This window comes from Sceloporus occidentalis, unplaced genomic scaffold (assembly GCF_023333645.1).
Source record: "Sceloporus occidentalis isolate IW3139 unplaced genomic scaffold, rSceOcc1.0.p SCAF_5, whole genome shotgun sequence".
In the NCBI taxonomy this organism is placed as follows: Eukaryota; Metazoa; Chordata; class Lepidosauria; order Squamata; family Phrynosomatidae; genus Sceloporus; species Sceloporus occidentalis.
In genome coordinates, this window is record NW_028316985.1 from 55,085,117 (window position 1) to 55,111,334 (window position 26,218).

Sequence of the window (26,218 nt, forward strand, 5' to 3'; positions counted from 1 at the left end):
TGGATGCTTGAATCCGTGTATAAGAAGAGCTGACTGTATATTTTTTTGAAAATGTTAAAAAAGTATAAATTTCACACACACACACACACACATTTGTCCCTCTATATTCGCTAGGGGCACAAGACCCCCATGTATATGGAAAAACTGCAAATAACAAAAACATGTTTTTACCTGAGAGGACACCTCTCTAGGAATCTCTAGGTCCTCCATAGTGCAACTCTGTGGTCAACATCCGACAGACCCTGGCCATAGAACTGCACTAGAAGAGCTACAAATGCCTATTGGAGTATTCTCTCTAGGTATCTCTAGGTCTTTCAGTGCCACTTTTAGTTAAAATTGACCATAGAGTTGCACTGGGGGACCCAGATATTCCTAGAGAGAACATATTAATCAAATCCACGAATATCAAAGCCACAAATATGGAGGGATGAGTGTATATAAAATAGATACATACACACTCTCTCACACACAGCTTATATATTGTTTGTTCCTTGTCCAAGTAAAACAGGATTGTGCCTGTTCCTTATCTAAGTAATTGCTCCAGCTTTCCCGTTTTAGGCAATGAATGAAACTACTGCAAAGCCATTTATATATCCTCTGTGTGGAGCAGGAACCTCCTGCTTGAATTTAAAAACATTTGGGGGGCTTTCCTGGTTCTGTTGCCCCATGAAAAATAAAACAGAACTCCAAGATTTTACTCTAGCTGCAACTTGGGTATAGTGTTTTCTCCCCCTCAAAAATACATAACAGTTCATGGTATTTCTGTTTCTGGCCACCTTTTAAAAATTGGGACATGCAGAAACACTGACTTTGTAATTTTAAAAGAAATAAAATACACTGCCAGTCTAAGCAAATAAAGTGCATCATGACACTTGTTTTGCAGGAACTGGGGAGTAAAAGGCAATGGATTGCACCAGCTCTGCAAAGGAGGTCCAGTGTTATAATTCTCATTTTGTGGGGGGAAAGATTTATAATTATGTGCAAGGGAGACAAGGTGGCATAGTGCTTTGAGTGTTGGACCATCACTGTAGAGACCAGGGTTCAATTCCCAGCTCAGCCATGAAACCCACTGGGTGACCTTGGTCCAGTCACACTTTCTCAGCCGCAGAGGATGGCAGTGGCAAAGCCTCCTCTGAACAAATCTTGGCAAGAAAGCCCCATGATAGGGTTGCCATCAGCCTGAAATGATTTGAAGATATTGAACAGCAACAATAAAAATATTGTTGAATAATCCAAGTATTACCATCGTTGAGACCAAAGAGAAGCAGGGAATTCAGTTTTGAGTTGGTTCAGAAATACCTTCATACACAGACCAGCCTTTCTTCCCCTTCCAAATGACAACCACACTCATCTTTTCCAAACTAAAACTGTCTGTTCATCCAGACAGTTCAATTATAATGCACCTGAAACATGTTTCTGCCATTTCAGTGGGACAGTGAATGTGTTCTGCGTTTTTAAATGAACTGTTCAAGATGCTGAAACCTATCTTGGGGGTAAGATTCAACACTTTGGATAACTCCCATACAGTTCAGACTAAAAGCTACAGTGCCCACTTACCTGACAATTGGCAGCTGCCACTAGTTTTTGACAGCTCTTGAAAGTACATAAGTCTTTTAGAGAAGGTGAAACTCTGCTCTGTTCTTACGTCTGCCCAAATTTCACATTGCAGCTCCTTGGCAATGGCTTGCTTTATTCTGGCCTGTTAACTTTCAATTTTCAAGCCAATACAACTAGATTTTAGATAACAAGGTTTTCTTTTAGATTATCTACCTGAATTAAAAAAAACATTTTTCTTCTTCTTCTGATTTGCTCATTTAATGGGAAGTGTCTACAGCTGTGTTTGCTGAGCTGGCTATAAATAAACTGTGCTAGGACATAGGTGAATATGTATTTTTTTCCCTGCAGCCTTCCACAGAAATACAGATTTCCATAGAAACTAATGGTTCTGGTTATTTTCCTGTGAGTCAAGAGGCAGCGGTTTCCACAAGCCTGGACATCATACACCCCAAGGTCTTTCTGGTAAACAATTCCCTACTTGTACATTTTCTGCATTTTATTCTTTGCTCTTTCATTCTACCCAGGTAACAGATACTATTTTCAAACATATTCTGCAGTTAGTTCTTCCACCAGAGGTTCTGTATACTCTGTACATTTTTGAAGCTGCATGTTAGCTCATATGCACATATGCATATCATTGCTTTTCCACAACTTCCATTTTCCTGAATGGCCATGGCTGTGCAAGAAATACAGAAACACAGTATCTTGGATCTTTTCCCGTTATTGTGCTTCATAGTATGAGTCTGCTTAAAAAGAGTTTTTACATGAATCTCCTTCACTAAAGGACATCAAAAATAGCTTAGATTCCTGCTCAGAACGCCATAAATCTTTAAGGAAACAGCTACAGAAATATAATTTGTGATTTTATACAATGCTCATAAATACATAAGCATCAGCCTCAAGGGAAGGCAATGGCAAACCTCCTCTGACCAAGTCTTGCCAAGAAAACTTCATGACAGGGTCGCCTTAGGGTTGTCATACTTGACTTGAAGGCATGCAACAACGAACAAAATCACAGATGTAGGAGATCCAGGTTCTAGTCCACATAGAGCCATGACTCTCATGGGGTGACTTTGGACTAATAATTCTTTCGGCAGGTCTGCTGGCAAGAATAGAGCCACATACACTGCATAAAATGTGCTGAACAAAAAGTAGACTATAAATTTAACAAATAGCAAGAAATCTTATTTTGTTAAGTTTGTATTTGCTGGCATAATTTTTCCTTTTAAATTTATTGGAATTTAGGTTTAATGCTTGCAAGTAAAATCTTAAGAGACAGAGAGGAAAAGAAATATTAAAATCACCCAAAATCTGAAAACATTTGTCTCTAGACTGAAAGACAAGATTAAGGCAACATGCAAAGGTTTCATAAATTCATTAAGAGTGCCTTAGAAACACATACAGTACCTATTCAGAATGGAAGCAGTATACTGTTAAGAGTGCCTACCTATTCGAGGAAACCACTTGGACCCATGTCACCACTTTAATAATGGGCAGGGAACCTTCTATTATCCCCTCTGTTGTAAGCCGCCCGGATTCCCAGTGATTGGGCGGCATATAAATAAATCCTATTTTTATTAATATTATTAATGTAATGATTACTGTAGCACAAGAGTTGGAAAAACACATTTGTAGAAAATCAGTACATCTTACTAAAAAGTATTTCTAAAAGTAAAGTGAAGGTTTGCAGCAACTTATGGAGGATTAATAAGTCTGATCCTGTTAGATAAATTGGTTTCCAAACTGCAGAAGCATTAAGAGTATTTTGCGTGATTGGTTGCAGTAGACTTAATCTTATTTATGGCTGCTGCACCTAAGTGCAGTAAGCAGCTACTATTAAAGGAGTTCAATAAGCTATTTGTTCTGGCTGATAGAAGTTAAGGCTGTTACCATGTTATTTTTGGTCAAAGAGATCTCCTTTAGAATTTGATTTTAAATATATGGTTGAATATGCTCAACAGTTCATACAAATTCACAATAAACTTTCAGTCTACATAAAAATTAATGTTTGAGCAAAGTGATGATGGATCAGTGAGACAAATTTAGGCAAGACAAACAAAACGTTTATTATAGTTTAATTTACTGTATGGTAGGACTGTGTTGCAGAGCCCCCATGATTCCTAACACACAACGCCCTGACTTACATGGAGCAGAACGTGACACTAAATAATGAAAATTTCTGTGTTCCTTCCTATGCACTATAAACCAGCTGGCTGTATTAAAGCTGGCTTTCTGGATATTAGCCAATTAATTTTTTGTTTTTTTCAAGGCTTGAAGCCCTAATTGCTAACAAATTGAGAATATACTTTACCTTGCCTATTCACTTTTCCTTTCCCCATTTCTTTCCACAGAATACACCAATCTGACTAATGTCACATCAATAAAATTCTCAGCCATAGCAATTCTCTGATTAGGTCTATTAGGTTCAAGTCACAGTATGGTTAAAGTGCACATTTCAATGGATTTTTAGAATATACATGCTAAACATTTTTTGAACTACTGTTAAGCAGGAACAACATCTGTATAGAAAGGTTATTCTTCATGTTCTGTTTATGCTATCATCTCCAGGTAAATACATTGTATTCACATATTTTCTTCAAAATACAGCACCAGCTGTACAACTCACGGTAGCACTGTAAAGACCAGAATACTAGTTACAGTAAGTCATTTCCCAAAGATACCACATTCCAACTTAAATTGTTCTTTGTGTCCATTACTAACAACACACAACACAAGTGACCATGGATTTTAGTAAGGTGTGAAAGCCAAAGAAGCTGATTTGGGGTGGGTTTGCAGGCAGAATTACTTGGTATGAGATAACACTACGGTTCAAAACACACTGCAGCAATAATCCAGTTTGAGACCGCTTTAATTGACCTGGCTCAATGCTAGGATATTCTGAGAACTGTAGTTTTCTGAGACATTTAGACTTCTCTGTCAGAGAGCTCTGGTGCCACAATAAACTACAATTCCCAGGATTCCCTAGTACTGAGCCTGGTCACTTATAACAGTCTCAAACTGGATCATTTCCACAGTGTGTTTTGGACCAAAGCCCTGACCACAGTGCCAAATCACAGGAAGGTTGGAGAACTCAAGGGTCCATCCCTAAGAACTTAACTCTGCAGAAGCCGCATGGTCTGACACATCCTTCTGAAGAACTAATAAGTAACTGCCATCATGCAAACGTTAACTTACAAACCACCCTTCTCCTCCACATCGGACTTTCCATGGTGAGTCATGAATATAATTTTGCACTGTTTAATTCTTGACACAGCAGCCATTTCTGAGACTAGAAAATAACACTGTTGTTCAGCCACAGGAGGGAGAAATTGGCATAAAATAGGCAGAGCATGTGATATGAACTTTGAGAGAGCAAGTGCTGAATTTCCACAGAATGGGAAAAGATATGAACAGCTAGAGTATAAGGAAAATCATGATTCGTATAATCAACAGCACTACTTAATGAAGGAGTCAGTGTAATCCTATAGATTGCATTCTTAGAAGCAAGCCCCACTGTGCTAAACCCAAAATGACATAAGAAACATACATGGATACATCAGGAATCCCGCTCTAGCTGACCAGATCTCTACCAGAGAATCCATTAATGTCCCAGAAGGTTTAAATCTTTTGCCACATACCAGCATGATAATTTATGTGTTCTTCCTATCACCTGCTGCATTGTCAGCTGTTAGTAGTAATGGAAACAAAGGGTATAAGTGAGGAGTTTGGAGTGTGGCTATTCCACACACACTATTGGGTATGTATGAGAACATCAATCCATAAGCAGTTACTGTTCCAATGGGGAAAGGACACAATTGTATGTATCCCACTACCTTAAATTACACTTATTCCCAGCTAAGTGTGCCTACAATTGCAGCCTTCATCCAAACAATGGTTGGAAATGATTTAAGGACTGTTTCAGTGAAATGAATTTGCATGCTTACCAAGCATGTATAAAAAAGCCACCCTATTAAACCAGTCATCAAATGCACCACCAACATGAATTATTGGTATATGGTAAAAGGTCTAATGCTGAATTTCCAACAGCTTCAGCTTGTTAAACAAGAGGGATAGAATATGCTTACTTCTGAATTCATGCATACTATCATGCAGCAAGAAATCAACACTCTTTAGAGGCTTCAAAATGAACCACATTAGTTCAGTTGGAAAAAAAAAAGCTTATACTATCCCATATATATATATATATATATATGCACTATTGCCTATAAGATGGTTGAGATGATCTCTATATGGAAATACTTTCACACTGGTATATGTTCAAGGCAAAAGAGTGTATAGAGGTATTCGCTGGTCTGAAACTATACTTAGAAGTCTTTGCATGTAGATAGATTCCAAATGAACCTGTGAATGTTGTCTTTGGAGAGAAATGGTGATTACATACATCTTAAATTTTATTTTTAAAAAAGAATTCTATAGGCATTTTATAGTGATGCCTCTCATCTCTTGTCTCACCTCTCAGAATAATGTTTAACTTGAGTTGGGAAAGCCAGACTACTGATTTTAAGAGTCATCTATATTAATGCAAATGAAGAAATAATCTTCTAAAATCAGTTTTGGATCATTGTTGTTTGAATCTATCTTCACTTGCAACTGTTCCAGGCAAAATTCATTACAGAAAAATAGTTGTAAGTAGAAGATATGAATTATGAATATTTAATAAAGATAAAGCAGCTTACAGCAGCACATAGTAGAAGTCACAGTAAATGAGCCACTTACACATATGTATTTTAACAGATAATCTAATTTACAATTTCGGTAAGGATTAAGGTACAGAGTACAATGTACATATTAAATCATGGCCATGTGTGACAGCTAGTTTCTTCCCACAAATGTGTGTTAATTTCAATGTCAACTTGGGCGGGATAATCAATGCATGCAGTGTTTTCTAAAACTATTGCTCTTAAAAGTTACTGTGTCAGGTTCTAGAAAATGAAGTTAATAGGATGTGTGTCAGATTCCCTGTGTGACTATTCTGATGTTCCTGCATGCATATCCATCATTTTTTAATCCAAAAGTTCAAACCACCACATGTGATTTTAGAATCACACAAGCCTGTTTCTAAAGGCCAAACTATGTACTGGCATTTTCTTAACCAATATGTTTACAAAATAAGTGAAATTTCCCTCAAGTCAAAAATATTCTGCTCTAGCCTTGATGAAAGCAGTTCCAGGTTTATTTTCCATGTTTCTGTTCCTTCGAAAGATGGCTTACTTTATACTGATGTTCAAAATTCATTTAACTGAAAAACAAAGTGGATTTAAAACAAAGCCTATACAAGAATGATAGCCAGGTTCCTCCCAATTTTCAATCACCTATGAAAAGAAAACCATTGAGTCAACCTATTTTCACCTTGTATTGGTTTTTCAACAGATAGAAAAATCATTACACAAGGAAGCAAGGATTTAAGACATCAAAAGTTTTATGAGCAGAACTTGTTTAGTGATTATCAGATGGAAAAGGCCAAGATCCTGTGCCATTTAAGTTGCTGAAGCCATTGAATATTTTAGGCATGTCAAAATTCCATTAGTAGATTTAAGTGTAGCAGCAGTTCACAACACTCCAACTACATTCTTGGACCTAAATGTTAGACCAATACTTGCCAGAAAATATTCAAAAATGTGTGGAAACTTCAGAGCAAGCAAAAAATAGTCACCAGCTAACAAGGAGAAAAGTGTATAATAGGTAATCAAACCTGTTATCTTTTCATCAACTGTTATTCACTTCACAATCACTGAAAAGACTAATATACATATTTTTGCACCTGACTTGTAAAAGCAGATAAAATATTTAATATGTATTTTACAATTTATTTTACCAGCATGGAATACAGGATGAATATATCAAAGTAGTCAGACAGTTATAATTTGATGCCATCCCTGCAAAAATAGTATTCAGGTATTTGCTAATTAAAAAGAAATCAATTTGCAATTTTGAAGTGATACAGTTCAATCCACCACAAAATACAAAGGGCTGCAAAAAATGTCTCATTCCAATAGTGTATATAAGTTATTAAATAATGATCTCATTTAAAATATAAATGAAGCCATAAGTCTTTCCCACATGCAATATTATTCATTATTAAAGAAACATGTAAAAAGGCCATTGGTTTGCTTTGTTAACCATTGTAGAAAATGCCAATTCTCTGGTCACATACTTCACTAGTTTAGCACTTAATGGTACTGAATTGTTACAAATGATTTTAAATACTGTTAATTCCGATTCTCCACTGATAAAGAATGAGACTTGAATATGGCAGTCTTCACTAAGGAGCCAAGATGCACAGTCTTATGCAATTATCCAGATGAACAACATCCTCCACTGCTCTGAACTGCTGGCTCATCATCAATTATCTGTACTCCACGCCTTCCAGCTCCTGACTGACTGGAACCATTGCCTCGTGCTCTCTCATCAATTTGCGCCGTTTCTATCATTCCTAGAATTTAAGAATAGCACATTAGCTTGGGTTTATAAATATACAAATGTGAAAGTAATATTAATTCAGAAAAAAATTAAAAAGTTTTCAAATGATATTTTGATGCTTATTAATTATCAGAATATTTATAAAGTTCACTACAGTACACAGCACAGCCCATACATAATGTTCAATAGCTATACCACTGGGAATTGACCCCAAGCATTAAATGTGTAGCTGCCAATTTTGTCCAGAGGTGAAATTAATTAAAAATCAATTTGGTTACATCTTAAAGTGGAACATTAAATGGAACCTCTCTCACCTTTGGTTGGTTACCATTTTACCACAGAGATCATAAGCCCCAAGTGATTCAGTAGCCATTACTTGCCAAACAGTAACATACAGTGGAGCCTTGCCTTAAGCAGGGATCTGTTCCAGGCACACACACACCCTGCATAAGGCAAATACCGTGTAAGCTCAAGCCCCATTCAATAAAATGGGTCTTGTGCTTGCGGCAGTGCAGCTTCCACAGAAACTGGAAGCCGCATATGGAGTGGGCGCGCTGTATTTCTCTAGTTCTAATAGTATAGAGATGTTTCTTTAATTTTGACTTGACAGACCAATAGCCATGCATGCATTACTAACAAAATGCATGGCCAGGTTACCTCAAAGGATGATTCTACAATTAAACTGGATCCTATAGATGCAGATGTTCTATGACTTAGAAAAATGATGGGGAACCTTCTTTGGCTTGGGAAACAGATATACTGTAATTCTTATGAATGTTGACATTTCCTGTCAAATATACAAGACAATGATTCTACGCATGTCTAGTTAGGAATCGCCTAAGTGCAACAGCCTCTTTGGTGTTTTCTCCAGTAATCAGTCAATGAGACTTGTGGACTGGCTAGGGAACAGGTGAGGGTCACACATGAGGGCTATGGGTCAGGGACCTTTATACACAAAATCTAAAATGAGAAATATAGTACATGCTTCTCCATCCCCCCCCCCCCAAAAAAAAAAGTTGTCAGCTTCCATTTCTTAAGCTATGAGGTACAAAATAGCCTAGGCCAAAAATAGGACACTGATAAGCAATTTAAGTCCCAGCATCTTATGTGGCAGGTATGCCTGTTCTTGGAGAAGTCAGATCTGGCCACAACGGTACATGCCTCAGTTACATCTCATCAGGATTACTGTAATGCACTCTATGTGGGGCTAACTTTGAAAAGTGCTCAGAAAGTTCAGATGTTCTAAAGAGCTGCAGCCAGGTTGTTAACTTGAATTGGCTACAGAGAGCATACAACTCCCTTTTTGCAACAGCTCCATTGTCTGTCAGACTATTTCTGAGCAAAATTCAAAGCGCTGGTTTTGACCTATAAAGTCCAATAGGGCTTGGGTCCAGGCTACTTGAAGGATCATATCTCCCTGTATGAGCCCCTCAGCATACTGAGATCATTGGGAGAGGTGCTTCTTTTTGTCTCACCATGCTCTCAGGCATGTTTGGTGGGAACAAGGGAGAGGGCCTTTTCAGTAGCTGCTTCCAAGCTTTAGAACCCAGGGAGGCCAGAATGGTGCCATCCCTGCTGTCCTTCCAGCAGGATATAAAGACATTCTTGTGCAGGCAGGTCTTTGCAAACTGATAAGGACTGGATTTTTAATGTTGTGCAACATAAATTTTAATGGTTTGTATTTTAACATATTATATTTTAATTTATAACTGTTTTAACTCTTAAAATTGTTTCATTTTTTCAATTGTATATTTATGTTTTAATACTACTATACTGTTTTTTAATTGTATCATTTTATATTTGTTGTTCACTGCCTTGAGCCCCTATATTGGGAGAAAGGCAGGATATAAGAAAATAAAATCTTCTTCATATACCTTTTAAATGGATACCATTTCATATATGAGATGTAAAAAGGTATTTAAGGGGCTGTACAGACTGGCATCTTTGGCCAGCCTGGGGGTGGAGTCAAGACATGGCATCTACATGATGCACACCCCAACTATGCCCCCAGGCCGGCATGACGCCACACATTGCACCACACGGTGTCACAGCACTGCTCTGGTGCTGCATCTACATGACCCAGTACCAAAGGAGTGCCAAAAAGCCATGGTTCTGCAGCTATGATGCCCTTTCCCTGGTGCAGAAAGGAGCTGCTTTTTGTGGCTCTTTTTTGTGCTACAGAAAGGTGAGATCAGGACCGCAGCGTGTGGCCCCGATCTGATGCAAAAAGGAACTGACTGTACAGCCCCTAAGTTGTACAACCACATTTGCAGCAGTGATTTAAAAGTGCACTTCAGATTTTATAGAAAGGAACAAGTTGTTTATCTGTAACTATGGTTTTTCAAGTAGTTACCTGCACCTTCACAGCAATGGGGCCTGCTGCCCATTTGTGAAAGGCACAGAGACTACAAAGAATAGGTTGCTTAGGTGTAGTTTTTCAAGCAGTCATCTCTGTTCTCTTGCAAATGGAGGCAAGACCCATTGGTGTAAGGTACAGACACCACCAAGAAGAACAAGATTTTTTGTCTCACCATGCTCTCAGGCATACAATAAAATTCAATCATGTGCAAAAAATATCTGAAGCTACAAACTGATTACTGTTCAGACACTGAAAACATGGACAGTGTATCCTGTGGTGGGTGCATTTAAATTAGGGGCTGGCAACTGCTGGAGGCCAAGGCAGTGGCATCCCCACATCAGGTGTCATCAGGTGCAGAAGGTGGAGCTTCTGGAGCAGCACACGTTTGCATCCATGTCACCTCATCCTTTTCCTAATGAGGAAAGGACAGGACAGCGGGCAGAAGAGCCCGACTGGATATCACCCCCTTTTCTGGGGTGTCACCCAGTGTGAGCCACACTACCACACAGACATACCATGATGCCACCAGGCTAGGGGGATGCCCCTGCCTTCCCCCAACACTTCTAGTTCAATGTAAGTACTGTACTTTAACTCTTATTAAAAAAAAGGAACCATACCCTGGTGAAAATCTGTCCTGGATGCACTGACACCCCTTCTCTTTTCTATTCTTTCATCCATCCAGCTTTTAGGATGAGCACAAACAGTTGTGCCTGATAGAGTTTTGTAAGTTGTTTGCCATTGTTTTCCTTGCTTCATCCTTTAGATCTTTCATCACATGCCCCTATGTTTTACCCTCGACTTACACACAGGTCTTCCCAAAACCCAAAATTTTGGCTCCAAAACCTACCCTCGACTTATACATGAGGTCAACTTATAGACGAGTATATAAGGGTACAGAACACAGGTTCTGTAAACACTAGTTTAGAAATTAGCTTCATTTGTGCTGCATTTTAAAGGCAACAAATCAAGAATTGGTTACCATTATGCTTTCAAGTTTCTTAATTTTACACCATTAATCTGGGCAGCTATCTATAAATACATAAAAACATACTTTTACACAGGTCAAGAAAGAGTTCTTCTATTCCTTTGTTCTGTTTGGCCGATGTGTGATAGTGTTTTGCTCCAACTGATTCTGCATACCTACAAAAAAGGAGGGGAGGAGCCTTTAATCTTCAACTGGAAAATAAGAGCAACTTTTACAAATATTATTCTATGTTTTAACAATGCTATAGCAAGCACCAAATTTGGGTCTTTTTGGAAACTAGCAGAGAGAGACTAAATAATCGGTAAAATAATTGCAAGCACTACATGTGAAGCTGCTGTTAATTAATAGTTCAATGTGTTGTTAAATTTCTCTTCTAGGTCTCCACTAAATAGTACTCAAGGTTGCCAACAGTAAAATGCAAAATAAAATACATCCCATTTTGGGAGAAAGGAAAGATATAAATTCCCCAAATAAATAAATAAGCATGAAACATAAAAAGCAAAGCAGACGAAAACACACCAACAAATCTAATAACAGCAGCAGTCAGCTGAATAAACTGCACCATATTTACAACAATCATAACAAGCTGGCTTATAAAGCCAACACCTGTCCACCTGCTTTCCAAAACCTGAATATAGTCCACACTTTACTGAAGAAAAGCAGTGCAAAAAACAATTAGTTACAATGCATTCTGTATCATCAAGAGCACCATTCTATATTTCCATAAAAGGGGCAAGTCTGTCTTAGTGCTCAAGGCAAGAGTCCCCTTAGTTGCTGGTTACAGAACTACAGCAAACTGCAGCCATAAAGTGTTCCTTATAATCAGATGCCACAGTCAAGCCACTGATAACTTATAGAATCCATTCCAAATATATAGAGAGAGTAAGACGCATTACTACAACCTGTAAAAAATAACCAAAATAATATGAAAGGCAAAAAGATTAGATGAAAAGTTACTGTGGTCAGCTTTGACTGTCTTAATGCTTTGCAATTTGAGGTACATGCAGTGCAAGTTCAGGCAGAACCACAGCAGTCTAATCCTGTGCATTAGGACCATAAGTGTTATAACACCTTCAAAGTAAGAGAAATTAAGAGCTTTAAACTTACGTTTCCGCTTCTTGAACAGAGACATGTCTTTCCTTGTCCAAGTCTATTTTGTTACCTGTCAGAAATTCAAACTCCTTAGTGATCAAAATAGTGAAAGGTATACAGCCTGCTTAACATTAATGGCCTATCTTCCAACTAGTTCTGACAGCACTTTCCAAACCCAGGTGACATTGACTGGTCTGCCTCTACATCCACCCAGTTATTATCCAGGTGGGACTGGTTAGCTCATCAACCTCAAACTCCCAAGACTTTTTAATCAGCTCCCCACTGACAATGAAAAAAGCAAAGGCCATGATATGCACCCTCCCCTTCTCTAAATAATTATTGCTACATCCTTTTATCGCACTCTCCAAAATGTGTTCTCTTTTGCAATTACACAGGAAGCTGTGGTGATTACTAAAGTAAAAAAAAAGTTGTAACTAAGCTCAAAGAGCTACTATCTGTCAGCAAGAATTATCAAGAATATGTGAATATAACTACAACTGAAGAAATTTTTCATCATTTTCAGCAATAGCAATGCTAAGTACACTGCAGCTCATTCCTAAAGAAACTTGGTTTCTCCTCCCCCGCCCCCCCCGGCATGGGGAGCACTTAGCTAGACAAGTACTTCGAACAGGGTTCCAAAAAGCTTGTGAAATCTATGTTTAAAAGCTTTCACGTTATCATTATTGCCATGTTACTTCCCACTTTTCCATCTGTTCAGTTTTAAAGTGGCTAGCTATTGTTTCTTTTGCAACAATGAACAACCAGCCAAAAATGCCCCTGATAAATATATTTTAAAAGCACTACTAGAGGATCTGTTCTAATTTAAACATAAATTAGCACTTAAGCTAAAGAAGTCTCAGCCAATTAATAATGCATAAGGGCCAAAAGCTTACCAACTATGCATAGACAAATTTCATTTCCCAACATTTTTCTTAATTCCTTGACCCAGTTTTTTACCTGCAAGGGTGAGAAGAAGTTTTAAGTGTTGCATGTCAGTATTACTACTATAACAAGCACCTCACTGCAAAAAGATTCCTCCAAGTGAATCATATACAGTGCTACCTCGGGTTACAAATTTAATTCGTTCCGCGTCGCCGTTCGTAACCCGATACATTTCACAACCCGAAAAGCCGCTGGAAAGCCGCTAGCCGCTAGCCGCGCTTTGAATTTCGCGCCGAAACGCGCCGAAAAGATTTTCGTGACCCGAAAAATCTTTCGTAACCCGGAACAGTTTTTTTAAATCTAACTTTTTCGTACCCCGGAAATTTCGTAACGCGGTGAATTCGTATCCCGGGGTACCACTGTAATATTGAAACAAGCAGGCAAACGTTCCAAAATCCCTTAGCTCCCTGCATTAATCTTAAAATCCAATATCCACTTACCTGGAAGTAAGCCTCACTGAACAAACAGGCATAGGTCTGTAGTGAAATGGCATTTCAGATCAACTCTGCAAACATTTTCTGAACTGACTTTATAGCACAAATGCAGGGTGGCCACTTGCACAGCTAAAAAGCTCACTAGTGATTTAAAAAACAAATAAGCAATTTAAAAATAGCAAGCCCCATACATTCATGTATGGAAATGTTATAATTACCTTCTGAAAAGAGTCTTCATCTGTTATATCATACACTAAAATAGCTCCATTAGAATCTCTGTAGTAAATGGGACCCAGTGCATGAAATCTCTCTTGCCCTGCTGTATCCTGCATGTAACAAAGATATCTATATTAGTACTTTTTAAAATGCTAACAGCAAAATCAATGTTATTTTGATGCCCCTTACTGTTTTGCCGCAGTAAATGGATTTATATTTTTAGAGAGATAACCAAGAAATCTGATATGCACATACCCATATTGCTAGGTTTACTCTTTTTCCTCCGATGTTCAGTTTCTTTGTTAGAAAAGATGCCTACAAATGAAGAACATATACACATTAACATCTGACATCTTCAGCTGGATAGTGTAGAATTGTTCTACAAATTTTGCAGCCATAAAAATATTATCATAAGAATGCAATGGACAATTTGGCTATGATTTGAGCTTGCAGTATGACTCTGGAGACCAGGGTTCAAATCCTGCTCAACTATGGAAACCCAATGGCTGACTCTGGACAACTCATTCTCAGCCTAAGAGGAAAGCAACAGCAAATTTTCTCTAAATAAATCTTGCCAACACACCCTAGGATAAGGTTGCCATTGAAAGCATAGAACAACAACAAAATCGTGTATCTGAAATACTGCAGATTTCTCAATTAAATTCATACATTAAGGAAATCATCAAAATTTCCAGATACGTGTATGCAGAAATTTCCCCTTACATTTTTAAAAATAAATTATACTAGGATGAAGCTTTACCATATATTTTTCTTCCACTGCTAGCTACTGTAAAATGAGATGTTCTTCTTCATTATAGCTTGCTTAGACTGAACTCAGACTTTACATACACTCATCCCTCCACATTTGCTGAGGTTAGGGGCACAGGATCCCCATGAATGTGGAAAAACTGCAAATAACAAAAACACTATGATTTTCCCTGAGAGAAGACCTCCCTAGGAATCTCTAGGTCCTCCAGGGTAACTCTGTGGTCAACAGCTGCCAGACACTGACCACAGAATTGCCCTGGAGGAGCTACAAATGCCTAATGGAATGTTCTATCTAGGAATCTCTAAGTCCTTCAGTGTACCGTTTGGTTAAAGTTGGCCACAGAGTTGTGTTGGAGGATCTACTGTATTTACTCATCATGTATAGGTCTAAAAATAATTGGTCAAAAATTGCCCCCAAAAAGCTGAATTAACTTATCTATGGGTCAATGTAAATACTTTTCTTCAATTCTTATATAAAAAAAGAACCATCCCCTGGTGAAAGGCAAGAGTGTAATCAGTCCTAAAGGTACTGACACCTTCTACTCTCTCATCCATCCAAACACAGTTAGGCCTACTGGAATCCTGTTAAATTGTTAGGCTTTGTTTTCCTTTGTTTCATCTTTTAGATACTTTGTTGCATGCCACTTTATTTTACTCTCAACTTATCCATGAGTCTATCAAAATCCATAATTTTGTTGCCCTGAACTTATACATGAGATCAGCTTATAGTTGAATATATATGCTAGATATTCCTAAATAGAACATATTAATAAAATCCGTAACTAATCAAATCTGCAAAAGACAATGTCGGAAATGTGGAAATACAAGTGTACATTGTTTTATTACTTTTACAGAAAATAAAAAGATGTCATATTTCAACAATCCGCTGATGCAGCAAAAGGTGCAGCAAAAGGAGTCAGATTAAAAATTACAATTAAAAAGGCTTATCATAAAAGCTAATCATATCAACTGTCTTCATAGCTGAAGAAGCAGCTGAGAGGGCCAAGTGTCCCCTTAGATTTGTACCCAAGTACAGATATCCAAGTACAAGAGCAACTGCACGTCAGTTCTAAAGAGCACACATGCAGTTAACAATCTAGTTTCACTTCAAGCTTCATGGAATACTAAGCAGAGTATAGTAAGGAAAACACATGCATTTTTATTTTGAATCTCAGCACACGGACCCCGAAAACAAGAAATGTGAAGACTAGAATAAAAATAGGGGAAACAGGAGGAAGGGTCCTTTTTTTTCTATTGTTCAATTGAAAAAAAAATTGTAAAAAGTGAGTACAGTATATGTGGTCAAAAATTACATTCTTATGAATGAATGTATTTGTTTTTAAAGAAGGAAAATGCACATTACTCTTCCAAAATGATCTTTATTAACCAGATAACTTACAATTACTACAAGCAATGTTCTTCTAATACTTTCTGGACACTACTTCAAAAAGCAAAACGCCATAAATTATTTATAAGTAAACTTCAACATCCGATCACACTACCACCACCAGTACGACAGGTCTTGTGAATGTCTCATGACTTCACAGTCCTTTGAATTACTTAGTCTTGGTCTAACTGCACCACAACTAAGTTACCACAAACTAATGGATCAATGTACAAAGCAAATTTTTGAGTATGAATGCAGAATTATGTGAAACACTGCACTCAGAATTGCAATGCAGCAAGTCTACATGCCAGTGTAGTAGCATGATTTTCAAAAACCAGTATGAAAGCAATAAGATCTAAAACTGATATGGTTGCTTAGCAATAAGAAATTCATTCTAGATTCCACAACATCTACTCCTAGGTAAGCTTCTGGTCTCATTTTCCAAAAATATTTGTGAAAGACAATAATAAGCAAGAATGGAAAAGAAATCCACTAGGTTCCTTTTCCCACATAAAATAGCAACTTTGCATCTTTTAGGATTGGCAAGGGGGACAATGCACTTCTTGTCCTTGTCCTTTTCTGACGCTTGTGATACATTTAGGAGAAAATGTACACAAAGCTATGTGCAAAAATGCATACAACTGAAGAAGGCAAACAGGCTTTAGTTAATGGGAATACAGCAAAATATATTAATATGCATGTATTACCAACAATATATACAAACATTGCACTTTAAGGAAACATGCACTAGAACATGCAAGATTTTCCAAGAAAATAGGAAAAATGTGTCCAATAAAGGACTGGGTTAGGAGGAGATTCCGAGAAAACCAACAACAATAACAAAATCAAATTAGCATAATTTCACAGTCATATCTCTACATTTTTTCATTATACAAAAGTTATTTTGTTCAAAGTCACACAGAAAGTTTATTTTGTTTCATGGAAAATATGATCCACATGCTTTGGAAACTCGTGGTTTATGAATTTAGTTCTCATATGACGTGGTATTATTGTGCCCCTGTGTAGAGTAGGACTAGGGGATACCCAGGTTCAAATCACTACTTACACATGAAGCTGAGTGCCCCAGCCCCAAAGGGCTGCTGTGAGCAAGAGGAAGACTGTGTAAGATACTTGAGTTTCATAGAGGTAAATGTTTTATTTTTAAAAATCAATTATAAATATCATTACAGGAAGTTATATTTGAGCACTGCAAAACAAGCAGGGTTCATTTCTCTATTCAAAGAAAGGGGGAAAGCTATATATACTGGAGGCAGATGCTGACTGTCTTCTTCTTGTTGCTCTGAAGACATATCTTAGAATACCCATCCCAACTATTAGTTACAGGTTGCTTGAGTTTCAATATTTCCCATCAACAGCAATCATTCAGTATAAAGCAGATAACCAACCCTGAACAACTCACAATGTGTGGCAAGGTTCTTCCACATATATTGTAGAGAAAAGGGAAACACTGAGAAGCCCCACCTGCACTAGACTACAGACTTTTGGAACCTGCATAGTGGTAGGAACACAGACTAAAGAACTACGTAAAAAAAGAAAAGCAATGTCCTATTTGCTACTGTTCTGCAGTAAGACGTTCTCAGAGTATGTACAGTAACATACTTTCCACAGCAAACATTTTTGGGCACTAAATAGGATCAGAACTGATGCAACATGTGAAGGCACATTATCCTTGACGTAGAACATTCAAACATAAAACTGCCAAGGATCCAGCCTGGTTATGGGATGCAATCTAATCTATACTGCAGAAATAATCCAGGTTGACACCATTTAAACTGTTATGGCTCAATGCTATGGAATCCTGGGTTTTGTAGTTTGTTGTGGCACTATAGTTCTGACAGAGAAGACTAAATAGCTAAAAAAAACTACAAATCCCAAATTCCATAGCATTCAGGCATGGCAGTTAAAGCAGTGTCCATTATTTCTGCAGTGCAGATAAGACCTTCACAAGGGCAAATTTACTTTAGTTGTCTGAAGTATGACATGCCAGATTTACATCAAGTAAAGAACTTAAGCTGCCACTAACAGAAATATGTAGCTTACTTTTCAGGGAGCACGTTTTTTCTGATTTGACCAGGTACTTATCAGGCCTTTCTTCTAGAACTGTACAATGATTTCAGTTTCTCCAAATAAATGGTCTTGTTCAGTGGCCCTGGATGTATACACTCACCATAAACAAATCCACCTGTAGCTCAATCACATGCAGAGGTGATCTCAACAGACTGCACATAAAGGCTCTAGATTTCACAACTCTCCACCAGCAGAAGAGTATGAACTACAGCCACAAGAGTTTCAAGTTACTCTCCTCCACAATGGAAACAACATTCAGGTGACAAACAACATGTTTGAATGCTTATGTCAAAAATGGTATATTTGTGGCTCATTTTACAAAATCTGCAGTAGACAGCTGAAGCCCAGAGAAGTAAATGTTAGAACATATGCCTGAATGAGACTGCTAACTGAAATTGCAGAAATTTGGTGTGATTAGAGGCTGATATTTGAATGAGGTAGGGAAGGTGGAGAGCATTAATCAAGAACCTTGCTTTTCAGCACATAACACCTCTGAAGCATGCAAAAGGAATTCCACTATAAACAAAGAGATCTGTTTACACCCTTGTATGACTGACATAGCCCTGCTGCTCTTTGCTCATTTTTGTTTACTATTCCATTCTTTTATTGGGAAGTCACTGTTGTTAATTGACCACATACCTGCAGTTTCTCAATCTGTTCCCATCTTCACCACAGACATTACCTGAAGTTTTCAGCCAGTGTTTTCCAAACTTTGTTTTTCCTGATGTTTTGGACTTCAGTTCCCAGAAGCCCTAACCAGTTGGGCCAACAATCAGGAATTCTGGTCCTGATGAAGTCCAAAACATCTGGAGGACCAAAGTCTGGGAAACACTGTTTTAAGCCCTTACTTCAGAAAACCTCCCACATGTGCATGTTTAACCTTTGTACAAGGTTAGCCAGCCTTTAAAGAGACCCTTTTTGATCTCACAGCAAGAAAAAATTGGGCCAAGTGAAATTCACAAAATGCATCATGCAAGATTTGAATTTCACATGATGTGAAGCTTACATGATGTATTTGGTGCATTTTGGCTGGCCCAATAAAGATATCACTGTTTTGTGGATTTTGCTGCACGGCCAACACAGTACCCATTAATTGATACTGTTACCTTGGATATATTTTGTAAAAGTCTAATGCTACCAAATATTTACTAAAGAACCAGTTTCATTCAAGATATGGTACAGAATCAACATGGGACAGCCTGGAAGCTTTTATAAACTATAAAACCAAGTACAGTGGGTCTTCCATATTCACTAGGGTTAAAGGTGTAGGATCCTCATGAAAGTGGGAACAGCCCAATTTTTTTTAAAAAAAATTAAATTTGAAAGAATACCTCTCTAAGTTGTTGTTAGCCTTCAAGTCATTTCTGACTTACAGCAAACCTATCATGGGGCTTTCTTGACAAGATTTGCTCAGAGGATATTTGCCACTGCCTTCCCCCAAGGCTGAGAGTATGTGACTTGTCCAAGGTCACCCAGGGTGTTTCATGGACAAGCTCGGAATCAACCCTGTTCTTCTGATTCACAGTCCAAGACTCAAGCCACTAATGCATGCTGGCTCTAGCACAAATCTATGCTCAGCATCTGCTGTAAGGTGACCACAGAAGTGCGCTGGAGGACCTACAAATGCCCAAGTGTTCTCTCTAGGAATCTATAGTTCCTCTAGCACAACCATAAAGTCAGTATCTTTGAGACCTACAAATGCCTAGTTTTCTCTCTTGGAAACTCTAGCACAACTCTATGGTCAACATCTGCTGTAATTTGATAACAGAATTACGCTAAATGACCTACAAATGACTAAAGAAGTGTTCTGTCTAGGAATCTCCAGGTCCTGCAGCATGATTCTCTGGTCACGTTCTGGCAGAGTCACACTGCAGGACCTGGAGATGCCGATAGAGAACACCTCTTAATCCGTGAATAAGCAAATCCGCAAAAGTCACACCCGCAGATGTGGACTATACGACTCCTCACCTTAGACCTGAAAACAGGAACAAGAGACAGTAGTTTAAAAAAATGTTTTTTTAAACAACAACAACAACAACAACAACATTCTAATGCTATTTTCAAGGTGACCAAGAACCCTGCCGTGAGAGTGACCATCCCAAACTCAAGGGCCAGTGCCTGAGCATGCACACAAGAGGAGGAATCCCCTTCCTGACCTCTACACTGACACACAGAGACCCGTGTAGAAAGGCAGTTCAGTCTGTCATAAGCCCTCCAAGGCAAGGCAGCCATTTCTTGCTGTTGCCGCTTCCTCCCCACCCAGTAGTAGAAACACCTTAAAGGGGGGGTGGCATCACCGCTCCTCAAACACCAATCTTTTGGTTGAAACGGGATGTGGCATTCAACTGCATCCCTTTAAAATGCTTTAAGAGATGGTGGGAGTGGGGTGAAGCTCAGTGGAAGGAGAAAGGAGAGCCCCCCCCAAAAAAAAAAATTAAAAGTAAAATTACAAATGTCAAAATTTTAATTTTTTAATTTTTTTTACAATGTAAGTGAGTTATTGAATCAGTCAGCCAACTATATCAAATGATTAAAAAGAAAAAACTAAACCTGAAGCATGGGCAAAAGTACAAAAACAACATCATTAATGAGGAAGCACATTGACAAGTGAGAAAATATAAAATATTTTTAAAATATTAAAAATTAAGAAAACCAGCCCCTTTGAAACACTGAAAGGCCCCTCAGGAAACTAAAAGTTTACCCATAAGCCACCAAGACAAACCCTTGATCAAAGGCTTACTTCCTCAGTTTAGCTACATAATATGCAAAGAGGGTCACTCTTTTAAGTCGCAAAAGGATTAGCCCCTTCCAAAAGGAAAATCAGCTTGACTCGTCATCCCACCCCCTCCAACTACAGTCGCTCCTCATAATTCACGAATCTCAGATCTGCAACCTTGAAAATCTGTGGAGGAGTAACCTCCGCTATTTTTAATAGGGTGCACCCATTTGCACGCCCCTTTCAAGCCTATGGGGCTTGAATATGCGCAAGCCTCCATTTTGGCCGGGGGTGGGTGGGTTGTGGAAAGCTGCTAGGATTCACTCAGGATGTAACTTTCTTTTTCTTGTTCACATTCACCCACCACTGGACAGTATGCGGCCTGTATACAACCTGGGCTTCTCCAGGCTGGCCCCACATCTTTTACAAACTGGAAAAATCCCATTCTTGAAAAGCTGCGAGAGAATCCCGGTTGCATACAAGCTGCATACTGCCCAGTGATGGGTGAATGCAATAAGATCAGTCTTAAGAAAGTTACATCCCAGGTATATCCCAGCAGCAATGCTAATGCCATAATCTGTCTCAAGGGTGCTACAGATCCCCTTTGCATGCTGGTATTCCAGACTAACATGACCATGTCTCTGTATTGCTCTTGTGGCCCAACTGTAGTTTGAAACAGGTTGAAGTAGTGGTCTCTGATGGTATCATATATCCAACAGTGCAATAAGTAGTGGGCATGATCTGCAACGACAAATGCCCCCCTATGCAAATTATTTTCTTGAATAGGAATACCCTCATAGTGGCCTTGCAACATCCTGGTTTCCATTTGTTCAAATCAGAGTTGTATAAAGGCCGTGCGCAAGTTTGATTTGTTTTTAAAGTTTTTTTAAAAAAACATTTAACACTTTAACCAGACCTTCACTATGCTTATGTAAATACATGTAGGTTGTGTGTATGATATTATAATTTGCAGGTATAGTTTTAATTGTGCTAGTTTCGGATTATGGAACGGCCTGCCAGAGGAGATTGATCAGATTACCAGCTTGGATGCCTTTAAAAAGGCCGTCAAGATGGATCTCTTCTGAAAGGCCTTTCCTGAATAGTATTCCCAGCCGCTAAATTGAACCTACCACCATATGAATTTTCTGAAAGCCCACTCAACCCTCTTTGATTATTTCAATGTATAATTTTTAACTGTTATTGTGTTTCATTAATATTTTAAGGGGAGGGAGGGAGGGAATGATTGGGTGACCATTTATGTATTGTGTGGATTTTTAACTGTAAGCAACTTCGACTGTCTTTGGATAAAGAAGCAGGATATAAATAAAGCTTTTCTAGCAATAGCAAGTACACTTCTATACCACTTATCGCTGCACTAAAGTGTAAGCTAATTGCCCCCAACAACCTGGGTACTCAGTGTCCATTATTTCTGCAGTGCAGATAAGACCTTCACAAGGGCAAATTTACTTTAGTTGTTTGAAGTATGACATGGAAGGATGCAAGCCTGAGTTGAGATTGAGCCCTTTTGCTGGTATTGAACTCGCACCCTTATGGTTTGTGAGTGAGTGGCTTCAGCACAGGCATTTAACCACTGCGCCACCGGGGTACATTATTTAATTTATTAGTTGTTTATGTCACAACTGTTAGCATGGCATTCACTGGAATACGGGAATTAGGATTTTTAAGTAATCTTAGCGCAAAAAAGCATTCCTCGGGATTCTGAATAGTGTGAAATAGGAGGAGGCCAATGGGGGGAAGGGGTGAAGGGTTGTCATATTGAGGAGGGTACCAGTTTGGGGTACCATGCATAAAACAATATAGACAAGTAGGTTCAGAGAAGGCAGGGCAACAAGAATAGTAAGAGGTGTGGAAAACAAAATATATGAGGAAAGTTTTAAAGCAGTGGGCATTTTCTTATCCTTCCTTTTTTCCACTGTTGACTCCTTCCAAGATCTAAGACCGTAAAGGTCTATCTATACTGTCTAGTTACATCACTTTTATACCACTGTAATAGCTTGACCACTAGACTTGGGCTGCAGGGCAGAATTAATGCAATTTTACGCCACTTTTAACTGCCATGGCTCAATGCTATGGGATTCTGGGATTGGTAGTGAGAGCTAGTTCGCCTTGCCACAGCAAACGACAGTTCCCAGGATTCTATAGTACGGAGCCATGGCAGTTAACATGGTATCAAAATGGATTATTTCTGCAGTGCAGACGCAGCCCAGCTCTATTTCCTCAAGTGCACAGACTGAACTGGTGCCTCATGTAAACAGATATACATACATATTGAGAAACTGGAGCGTGTCCGAAGGAGGGCAACTAAAATGGTGAAAGGTCTGGACACCATGCCCTATGAGGAATGCCTTAGGGAGCTGGGGATGTTTAGCCTGGAGAAAAGAAGGTTAAGAGGTGATATGATAGCCCTGTTTAAATATTTGAAGGGATGTCATATTGAAGAGGGAGCAAGCTTGTTTTCTGCTGCTCCAGAGACTAGGACCCGGAGCAATGGATGCAAGCTCCAGGAAAAGAGATTCCATCTCAACATTAGGAGGAACTTCCTGACAGTAAGGGCTGTTCGACAGTGGAATGCACTCCCTCGGAGTGTAGTGGAGTCTCCCTCCTTAGAGGTCTTCAAACAGAGGCTGGATGGCCATCTGTCAAAGGGGATGCTTTGATGGAGAGTCCCTGCATGGCAGAATGGGGTTAGACTGGGTGGCCCTTGGGGTCTCTTCCAACTCTACGATTCTAACCCCAGCGATGCCCCTGGCCCCAGGCTGACCTCCCTCGCTCCCTCCTTCTCTACCTGGAGGGTGGTGATGTGCTTGTCGTTGAACTTGTTCTCGCAGTAGCGGAGCACCAGGGAGGTCTTGCCCACGCAGCCTTCCCCGAGCAGCACCACCTTGAAGGAGAAGCTCCGCCCGCCGCCAGCAGCAGCAGCAGCAGCCCCAGCACCTGCGCCTGAAGTGGCCGCTGCCGTCGCCATCCGCAGCCAAGGGGCCGCCAAGGCCTCACATCAGCCACAGCGAGACCCCTACGGAGCGGGGAGAGCGAGGAAGAGGGGACGGAACGCGAAGGAGAAGGAGAAGAAGAAGAAGAAGCGGGGCCGGCCTCGGGCGCTGCAGCAAGAGCCAAACCGAAACACCCCCCTCGCTCGGCCTCCCTCAAATGGCGTCGGCGGTCTTCTTCTTCCTCCTACGTCATCGGTCACGCGACGCGGCGCTCTGTTTTGACGCCACGCCCCCCTAGGAAAAGAAGCCGAAGGAGAAGCTTCTTAAGTTAGCCCAAAAGGGCGGGGCGATGAGTGGGCGTGGCCTAATCGCTTCTTCGTCGCCCCGCCTTCTTTTTTCTTCAAGGCGCGAGGCGGCGTCCGTTGGAAGAACCAACGGCCGTTTTTGTTTTTTTTTCTGTACGCATGCGCAACGCAGCAATATGGGAAAGCGGAAGGGGAGGGATGAATAAATAAATAAATAAAGTGTGTGTGTGTGTGTGTTTTCTTTTTTTGCAGTTTTCAAAGAGTGTTATGCCTGATTCGACTTAGATAAGGCAAGGAAAAAGTAGCTTTGTGGTGACTTTAAAACAAACTGTTGTATCATATTCATAATATACATAAATATATATATATATATATATATACACACACACACACACACATATATATATATATACACACACACATATACACACAGACACACACATATATATACACACACACACACATATATATTTATATATATACACACACACATATATATATATATACACACACACACACACACACACAGTACAGACACACAGCTGCCTTGGGTCCCAACTTGGGAGAAAGGCAGGATAAAAAAAGAAATATATATATATATACACACACACACACACACACACACACACATATATATATATATATATATGAGAGGAACACAATAATAATAATGCTTTCTTGCTTCTGTACTTTGCTTTGCAAAAGAATCAATACAGTAGTTACAGAAGGCCCATAGATTGAGCCTACAGAGTAAAGTGCAAATGGGCTATGCTGGCCCCCACTCTTTCTTTCTGTGTGTGGCAGTAGCAAACACACTCACATAATCACCCCCTCCTTCCTCTGGAGGGCTCTGAATACAATGGCCTGTGTTTAACCAGCGGCCTTGAAGAGCCTAGCTTAGCCGAGTATGTATCTTACAGTTATCTCTCTGGACATTCCAAGCAAGCAAGCAAATGTAATGCCAAGCAAATGTAATGCCAAAAAGAAAATGTAGGACACAATGCTGCTTCGCTTTTGTGATTGGCTTACGCTAGGAAAAGTAGAGTTAGAAGGGCATAAAAGAAGATGGCAAGAGGCCCTCGGGGCTGCAGTTTTGATAACGCCCACCTTGCTGTGTGTGTGCGTGCTGCTGCCCTTGGCCAAGAAAATAAAGCGTTTTTTTATCCTAGCCAGTTCGGTCTCTTTGACTCTGCTTATCCTCTGGCAGGCCACGGGCCTTCGGGTTTGTGGATTTGGGATTCACCCGCTACATATATATGCTTACATGAGGCACCAGTTCACTCCATGCACTTGAGGAAATAGAGCTGGGCTGTGTCCGCACTGCAGAAATAATCCATTTTGATACCACTTTTAACTGCCATGGCTCCGTACTACAGGATCCTGGGAACTGTCGTTTGCTGCGGCGAGGCAAACTATCTCACAAAACTATCAATCTCAGAATCCCATAGCATTGAGCCATGGCAGTTAAAATGGTATAAAACGGCATTCTGCCCTGCAGACCAAGTCTAGTGGTCAAGCTATTAGTGGTATGAAGGTGATGCAATTAGAGAGCATAGATAGGCCTTTACGGTCTTAGATCTTGAGAGGAATCAACAGTGAAAAGAATATGAAAATGCCCAGCACTTTAAAACTTTTTTCATATGTTTTGTTTTCCATACCTCTTACTATCCTTGTTGTCCTTCTCAGAACCTACTTGTCCATATCATTTAGGCATTTTAGACTCTACGCACAAATATGTGAATAACTTCAGCTTTAACGCTGACACCAGTATTAGCTTTGTCTTGCAGAGAGGTATGTAAGAAGAGCAGTCTATAAAATTGTTATAAGTACACCTCTGCATAACACTGTATCCTGAGCCTCGCACCCCCCCTGGGGGGCCCGCCCCACTATTTGAGAAGTACTGAGCTAGAGGAATATGATTTGGATTGGTGGTCAAGTAGAAAGACCTAATTTTATTGCTAAAAGGTACATGGTTGC

General features: G+C 39.4%; 1 protein-coding gene across 1 annotated transcript; it reads right to left on the reverse strand.

Annotated features, from left to right (window-relative positions):
- Positions 1-6,918: 6,918 nt before the first annotated feature.
- RAB21 (RAB21, member RAS oncogene family) lies at positions 6,919-24,230 on the reverse strand. The gene is made up of 7 exons (XM_089524098.1): positions 23,792-24,230; positions 14,282-14,341; positions 14,029-14,136; positions 13,328-13,391; positions 12,450-12,504; positions 11,409-11,497; positions 6,919-8,011 (listed from the first exon to the last, which is right to left on the reverse strand). Exons 1-7 carry the CDS (start codon positions 23,969-23,971, stop codon positions 7,872-7,874), a joined length of 696 nt encoding a protein of 231 aa, XP_089380224.1. The 5' UTR covers positions 23,972-24,230; the 3' UTR covers positions 6,919-7,871.
- Positions 24,231-26,218: the final 1,988 nt, after the last annotated feature.

Bases quoted from the DNA above. Each gene is read 5' to 3' on its own strand.
- RAB21 (XM_089524098.1), bottom strand. From the start codon at position 23,971: ATGGCGACGGCAGCGGCCACTTCAGGCGCAGGTGCTGGGGCTGCTGCT. The intron at 13,392-14,028 runs GTAATTATAACA...TCACCCTTGCAG, and splicing joins ATGAAGACTCTTTTCAGAAG to GTAAAAAACTGGGTCAAGGA. The intron at 11,498-12,449 runs GTAAGTTTAAAG...CCTTTTTTGTAG, and splicing joins TCTGTTCAAGAAGCGGAAAC to GTATGCAGAATCAGTTGGAG.